This window comes from Watersipora subatra, chromosome 5 (assembly GCF_963576615.1).
Source record: "Watersipora subatra chromosome 5, tzWatSuba1.1, whole genome shotgun sequence".
Taxonomy (NCBI): Eukaryota; Metazoa; Bryozoa; class Gymnolaemata; order Cheilostomatida; family Watersiporidae; genus Watersipora; species Watersipora subatra.
Window position 1 is genome coordinate 53340947 of NC_088712.1, and position 8186 is coordinate 53349132.

The window sequence follows — 8186 nt, forward strand, 5'->3', positions numbered from 1 at the left end:
GGTGACATGACATCATGGAAACTGTCGTTTTTCTCTTATTCTGTTGTGATTCAGTGTCGCTGCTCGGAAGCGAAATACCCTTGCGATGTGCCATTTTTGAGCCATGGAACCAGCCTTGGCGACCGAGTGGCGTCGCACTTGTGTGTGCGCATAGGTCTTTCCTGTTGCTTCATATGCAGAAATTTTTTTTGTAGACACAAGGCATTGCACAACTATCGCTTCATTATAGCGCTCCATGGAATCATGATCTGCTTGTCGGCGCAGCGTCGCGCTTCGGCACTGGTGCACTACACTATCGCTATATGAAAACTTAGCGAAAGAGGAAGGCTTCTACGATCATTGATCCATTTGTAGGTCACAAACCTAGATATTAGTAGGTCACAAGCCTAAATATTTTTAGGTCACAAACCTAGATATTTGTAGGTCATAAGCCTAGATATGTATAGGTCACAAACTTGGACATTTGTAGGACACAAACCTAGATACATGTACTTGTAGACCACCTAATAATGTTTAGCCAATTTGATTATCAATCTAAGTAAATATTTTATCATAATATGTTTGTGTTGCAACAGAGTGCATATGTGGCAAGCTACAAAACCTTCCTATAGCATGGTCTAGAAAAACTTGATACAAACTCAATTTGATGGTATAATCACTACGTTGGAGGTTGCCTTTTTGACCTGTCAGGAGTTGTTCTTTTGTTTAAGACACCGTTTAATTAGGCACAGAAAAGTATCGAACACGTAACTGTCTTTGATGTCTCGCGACGACGTGTTTAATAATTAGACGCAGTACTTTGCAGCGGAAATGTAAGATCGTTGTTAGACGGCAGCAATATCAGCTCACTGCCTACACCTTTTTGCTGCCACTAGTAAAGATTAAAATGACAAGGTTACAGCATGAAGAATTGCAGGCACGCGCTCCTGAGCAGTCTATATATAAAAGTGAATGATTTCTAACTAAAGAGATTAGAGCAAATCATTAGAACACGGACATGGTATGAGTAGATGCTGCCATGGATACGTATAAGCAGTCCAAGAACTTTTAACGCCTAGATTTGATTGTTCAATAATTTGCCAGCTTTATAAGAAAGTTTTATTTAGAGTGTTATTGATATATAATACACAAGTCTTTATATAAGCATCAGATGCAAAGTTGTGTCTATTATGATTGTAAAGGTTTTCATATTTAAATTTGTTACAAACAGATCAGAGAAGTGTTGAGTGATTATACCACTCCAATTAGAACTAACTGTATATATCATCATGTGAAAGTAGGAAACAGTTATTATGTGTTGGCGGAAGAATTGACTTGGTTCATGCATATACCTTGAAGGTGTTTATTAGTTTACAAATCTCTGTTCAGAGTCGTCATAAGGACAAAAGATTACTTTTTGGTGTAGTCATGACAGACAAAACGGCATTGTCAATTTGGCAAACGGGGAACAATTCTTGTTACCACCGGCAACCAATTGTTTACAAGGTGGGAATTCCAGACCACAACTGCTGTTGAATGACTTGTATGACACACCATAATTCTCGATTCTTAACCTGAGGCCTGGTTAAGAATCAAGAATGATTTGACCTGTTATGAACCCATGCTGCTGGGTGCTTTTATTCCTAATAAAAACACCCAAAAGAAGGCAATGGCAAACCACCGTTGAAACCTGCCAAAAACAGTCATGGTTATAAGAAGTGCGGGAAACCATGTCCTCACAGAACATGGTGCTTAGCGAGAGAAAACCCGCACCCTGTCAAGTAAGACTTGATCATTATTTTTATTATTATGTGTTACTATTATGTATTATTATTATGTATTAGCATTATGTACTCATTTCAGTTTTTGGTCTACATGAGAGATTAGACATAAATTATTGAACCATTTACTGAGTCTTGGCAATATAAACTTCAATAGGGTGTGGATGAAGTTCTAAGCAACATGTTATTATCCAGAGCTGGGTATGTTTACAATGTTAAGCCTGTTTTCTTTCATTCACACCCAAAGCTTTTTACACAATGGTTGTGGTACTAGATTGCAATTACGCTCGTTATCGCTAATGCGTGTAAGCAATATTCAGCAGGCAGACACAAATAACTTATTATCAACTTTCTCATATATTTGTTTCAAAAAATATTATTGAGCATTTGCTCTTTTCTAACTACCGTCAAAAATAAATAAGTATAAAAATTTTATATACAAGATGTACAAAAATATGATAGGATTCGTCAGAGTATTGCAGATTCTATTTACAAAGGATGGATGATAATGCAGTCGAGATTGAATTCATTAAGGCCTAATCAAGCGCATATGATCTCATGCACAATGCAAAGCCATCCGTGCATTGTTTCAGTGCAAGCGATGGTGTGTTGACCAATTGTCAGCGTAAAACATATGCACTTCATCAAAAAGGTTCACGAAGCTATGTAGCCACCATTCTCAAAAGTATGAACAAACATCGTGAGGTAAAGGTATATATTATAGCCCCTGAGAGAATGCTCTGCCTTTTCCTAAGATTTCACGCTAAGTGAAGGAAGTTTTCCATCAGAGTTTCGATAGTTTGTAATTCTCTCTTTTTGTGTCAGCAGTATAATCTGGTGGCAGCATCATTGACAGCTACCATACCACCATTGGGCACCGGACTCAAACTAACCATCTTACTGTTGCCATTTGCCCTCAACAATGTATGGCAAACTTATCACTGGCCTGTCCTGTTAATAAATCAATGTATATGGCTTGACATTTGCCGCAAAACGATGTCAAACAAAGCACATTTCCACTGGTGCAGCCGCCGCAAGGATCAAATGGACACGGTTCGTACTGATTGTCTTTTGGGCAGCCAGATAGCTGGTTGAGCCCTGGCACGTGGTTGCTAAACAAATTAGAGAATGATGACTTTTTGTGGTCGGGTTCAACCTGGTTATTTTTTTCTTCGAAATCCTCGGATATGAAGTTATCTATACTTGGCATATTCTGGTAGGTTGGAATGAGGTTACTCATTTCCTGTTCAGCCAGCTCGCTGCTCACTGTAAGAAAGAAAATTTAACTATTAGTAAAATATTGTGGCAACAATATTCGATGTGGTTATACATTATTTCAAATTAAGAATATAATATTCTCTCAATGAATTCATGATTATATAATCTATATAAATATAATATTTTAACGATTTATTTTATAAGCTTATAATATGATTACAAATATGGAAGGTATCCTTCAAACTGCAATGCATTGAAAATGGCAGCTTTCAATTCAGTTGAATATAAAAGCTATTTTTTATTTTCGTAGGAAAGTTTTAATGCTAAACTTCCATTGCGTTTAATTAAAAAGGTTAAAAACCATTTATTTTTGTCAACAGTTTGAATTTGTCAACATAATTAAATTCGTAAAAATATTATAAATAAAACAAAAGATACTTGCAGAAAACTGTCACGATTTAAAAGCAGGAAGCAATTGTGACCCGATATGCAACCCAATTGATCAATTTCACCCTGTTGTTGTTACATCACTTCCTATCTTCTGCAGCTTACATATTGTGAAAACGATTAGTTCTTGACATCACCTAGTAGCTGAAGTTGAAAGTAAATTTACCTTGGCTTGATCCTTCCTTGCTGCCCTTTTTATGCTGCCTCTCACTTCGGTCACGCTGCTTCTGCTCCTTATCGTAGCAGACATTCTTGCATGCCTTTTTGTTGTCAAAGCTGTTACCTTTGATCTCAGCACATCCCCAAAACTTTCTGCACAAACCCTTCTTTGTGTCAAAGTAGTATCGCTTCGACAATTTCTCACACATGAATGTGTATTTGGGCTTTGGGAGGGAGCAGACATCATCAGCCCCTAAAATAGTTTAAATATAAGTAAAGAAATGACAAATAATAGATACAGTTATCTAAATATTTGTGAACACTGTTTGTGTTATAAACAATAACTTTTATTCGCAGACCTACCTTTGCAAACGGCTGTAACTTCACATTGATCAAATATACACTCTTTCTTGGGCTCACATTGCTTTCCTCCAAAGCATTTTACTCCCTACAAATAGTAAATATGAAGAAATTGTACACACAGCTGCTTGTATTATAAACTTAGCATATATATATATATATATATAACATACTATGAGATATATCGAGAAAACAAAGGCGATGAACACAGAATGTCTGTTTTAAAACATTAAGTAAACTCCTTACCTCACACGGATCCTTGCATTTGCACAATTCATTGCCTTCTATGTCAGCCTCATATCCATACTTGCATGGCAGCTTGCACATCTCATTCAAAGATGGTCGTTCTTTCTCTTCTGGAACTTTCGCCTCAACCGGCCATGGTAAAACGTAACCTTGGTCAGACTGGTATGAGCTCAACGAGTCGCCTAAAAAACAGGAAAAGTGGTTGGATATTGTTTAGGAAGAATACTCCCTACTCTATAGCAGAAAAGTTAAATATAGTTTCCAAGATTTCCGGTTGGTATTTAGAGGTGAACTCTCACAAATTTGGTAAGTAATCACTGATAGATAGTAGATAGTTAATTAGGAAATGCCTAGAAATATAAATAAGATGAACTGCTAGGTCACTAATTGCCGCCAATTATGTATGACATTTGAAGTGTTATTGCAAGCAACGATTTCTCATTTATGTAATATCAGCTCAAAGCAAGGTTTATTTTTACTCCTTTCACCCATCTTGAACACCTTCCGCCGATTGTTTGCACTTTTACTGAAAGTTTGCAAGGTGGAATGACTAATGAAACTGTGATATTACGCAGGCACCATGCGTTTTCTAACACTAAATCCTTGTTATCAAGAAGCAGAATGGTAAAAAAGGGCCTATTGTCAAAATGCAACGACATTAAAGTTTTACTGCCAAACAAAGTTCAACTACGCACGTAATAAAAACACATTTATGCTAAGAAAAACAGAAAATACTGTTTTTTGTTTACAAAGAAATCATACCAAATTATTATTGGGCAAACTTTCATAAATTGACAAATCATTAAGCACTCGTGTTTCATAGATTATACAAGGAGGCAGCAGAATGAGCAATTGCTCGACTACAGGCTGACTGTGGCACACGCTCTCTAGGTTACAGCTGATCAGTTGACACCAAACTCCTTGTATTTGATCAATGAACAAACTGGCACTAATACATCGGTAAAATCTCCGAGTGACATTCGCTGGTCAGTGTGCGCGAGTCACAAATGTTGATCAGTGACTTTAGCACTTGACAGGTGGCCGAAAGGCTGATCGCACTCAATTAATTTAACTGTTTAAGATTGTTTTGGAATGCGCTCTAATTTATACGTCATTTATTTGTTTTCTTATAACGAATAACAAAGCGCTGCTTGCTACAAAAGAAGCATGAATTGAACCGAGTGATCGGCCACATTTCCCAGCACTTGTGATTTGGGTGGTCTAGTATTTCAAGGTGGGCATCAGTCTTTCCATGCGTTGCAGTTTTACGCGCTCGGGCAATGCATTGAAGCAAAAATTTGTTTGCTCACCTGTTTTGTAAGAATATTTTGATGACTTCTGGCCTATTGGTACAGATGTAGGAAGAGAGCTTTGAATTATGACCTGGAATGAGTTTGGAACTAATTTCACATCCTGTCTCTTGAATCGTCGGGACGGCAAAGCCAAAACCATGCTGTTCATCAGCTACAACGATGCGAATGAAAAATCGTAAGCCAAGATTCTAATTTCATTTATATGATAGAAATGCAGTAGCTTTTTAAAAACAAATGATATACTGAAAGCTTTCTGATATTGTTTCACAAAATAAATATTATACAAATATGAAGAATAGTAGATACTTAGTAGATAATAGTAGATACTTACCAAGCAGAGTGTGAAACAGAATGTTATATCCATGAGGAATGAAGCACTTCGGCTGTGAGAGAAAAACATCGCTATTTATATTCCCGAAGAGAAAAGTTTGCAGCAAATATCCAACTGTTATCTGTATTTGTTTCGGTATATTGTACGTCTGCAGCAGTTGATAGTCAAGTTGCCAATGTGCTTACTGCCCACACTCCTCGCTTTATATAGGCAGCTGCTCACACGTAGCGACCGCTTGTAGTGGATTCCTAACACCCATGAGTATAGCCTACATTCTTCTCTTGTTTACAATGCCTTCTAAGAGCTCCCGTTAAACTTTGGACAAGGTTTAAAGGCAACGTATTGCGTTACGAAAATACCCCTGTCAATAACGATTACATATTCATAACTGAGTGAGTATGCATGAATAGGTAGGAGTCAGGCCAACTGTTCAACATCTATTTTTATAGTAAACACAATTTGCTGAGCTATGTCAAGTATTTGGTGGATCCGCATTCGCTTGGGCGCCGTTATTTTTGTCTGGTAATTACTGACAAGGGATTACAAGGAATATCTGTCCTCGTCCAAATATATCACCTCACAAATGAGCTCAGTAGGGAAGTGGGTGAAAAAACTTTGTAGAGAAATAATATTCTAGTATTAATGAAAGTGGGCGGCCATTAAAAACTAATCGTTTGAATGAATAACCAATGTTTGCTAAGTAGAGCATAGTTTAATGTCTTATTTTAAGACATCAGATGCTGCTGTCTTAAAATGCAGATGTTGATCACATTAAAAAATTGAGTCCAGCTGCCAAATGTATTGACAGCAAAAAATAAACATCAACCTGTTCTTGATTATTCTTATCTGAATCTCAAGCAATGCAGGCCAGTCAGAGAATAGATATTGGTTTTTCATCAATGAATCAAAAAATTGCTTCACATCCGGGTACAATTACCTATACCCTGGCCCTACTTACTACGCAGTGTAGTGTATACATAGATACAAGGATGTTGTAGTCAGTACCTGTTAGAGAGCAAACCCTGGTCATACCATTACTACCGTGAATCGATCAGGTGACCAACATGGAGAAAATGTTATTTGACGGCAATCGGTATAAAGGAGCAATACTTGTGATAGGCAATTCTTTCAAGCAGCCTACCGGCATGTTCTACCGGTATGTTCTACCGGCATGTTCTACCAGTATGTTCTACCGGTATGTTCTATCGGTATGTTCTACCGGTATGTTCTATCGGTATGTTCTACCGGTATGTTCTACCGGTATGTTCTACCGGCATGTTCTGTCTATGATACCAGAGCTACAGCAGTTACTAAGTATGATCAAAGCTATAACAAGTTAGTCTATAAAGTTTCCAGTTTAGCCCATGTTATCTTCAAGTTAACACTCTGGAAAGTTTCAGCTTTAAGATGTGCCTGAAGGCAGTTTTATAACAGAATAAAATGCTGTAAGAGGGTTACTCGACATCCTCATTTCTATTTAAATGTATTTTAGAAATAAGCTTAAGTAATTTTAATAACTATCATAATACACTTAGTCAAAGCTTGATGCACAAATTGACCCAATTCAACAATTTTTTGTATGTCAAGACAGTTATATGTTATTGCATATATTCTCATCAAACCGCCTTGTATTTCATTTAATTCATTCCAATGACTAAATTTTTAATATTTTAAGCAGTTATGTACTGCATTAAAACAAGGGCGTTATATCAAACTATTTAAAATTAGATATAAAGATTATGTTATATGTAATAAACTGAAATAATAAGGTAATTATTAATAAAGTTTTTTTGTCACTTGGACATTATGATGAAAACAGACAAATGGAGGTGTACTTTTGGTGACATACATACAGAAGGATGGTGTACTCTTGGTGATATGGAGAAGGATGGTGTACTCTTGGTGGTATGGAGAAGGATGGTGTACTCTTGGTGGTAGAGAAGGATGGTGTACTCTTGGTGGTATAGAGAAAGATGGTGTACTCTTGGTGATAGAGAAGGATGATGTACTTTTGGTGATATAGAGAACGATGGTGTACTCTTGGTGGTATAGACAAGAATGGTGCACAGGTAAATACAGGACTAATCTAACTGGACTGCATAAATTTTTAATTCTATCTTATTTACACTTTTCATTTTTTTAATTTGATATTTTTTTATCAATGTCTCCTACAAGCTGCAATTAATTTAGGCTTTCGTTTCTTCACTTCTAAATGTAATGTATCACGGAACTTCCGACATTCCATGTTGGAATTTGCTAACAATGTTGATGTAAACATTTTCCACAATGTTGTGTGGCGCATAATATGCATTTATGGTGAGCATAAAACACAGTTTGATTGTATATGAGAAA

General features: G+C 36.7%; 1 protein-coding gene across 1 annotated transcript; it reads right to left on the reverse strand.

Moving 5' to 3' along the window:
- Positions 1 to 2168: 2168 nt before the first annotated feature.
- On the reverse strand, positions 2169 to 5974 carry LOC137396700 (uncharacterized). Its single transcript, XM_068083015.1, has 6 exons — positions 5835 to 5974; positions 5501 to 5654; positions 4191 to 4372; positions 3948 to 4032; positions 3592 to 3837; positions 2169 to 3026 (listed from the first exon to the last, which is right to left on the reverse strand). The coding sequence occupies exons 1-6, from the start codon at positions 5901 to 5903 to the stop codon at positions 2677 to 2679; spliced, it is 1086 nt and encodes a 361-aa protein (XP_067939116.1). The 5' UTR covers positions 5904 to 5974; the 3' UTR covers positions 2169 to 2676.
- Between the last annotated feature and the right edge of the window lie 2212 nt (positions 5975 to 8186).

Coding starts and splice junctions, on each gene's coding strand:
- LOC137396700 (XM_068083015.1), bottom strand. CDS start 5,903: ATGTTTTTCTCTCACAGCCGAAGTGCTTCATTCCTCATGGATATAACA. Junction 5,655..5,834: donor TCTGTTTCACACTCTGCTTG/GTAAGTATCTAC, acceptor GCATCGTTGTAG/CTGATGAACAGCATGGTTTT. Junction 4,373..5,500: donor AAAATATTCTTACAAAACAG/GTGAGCAAACAA, acceptor CCTGTTTTTTAG/GCGACTCGTTGAGCTCATAC.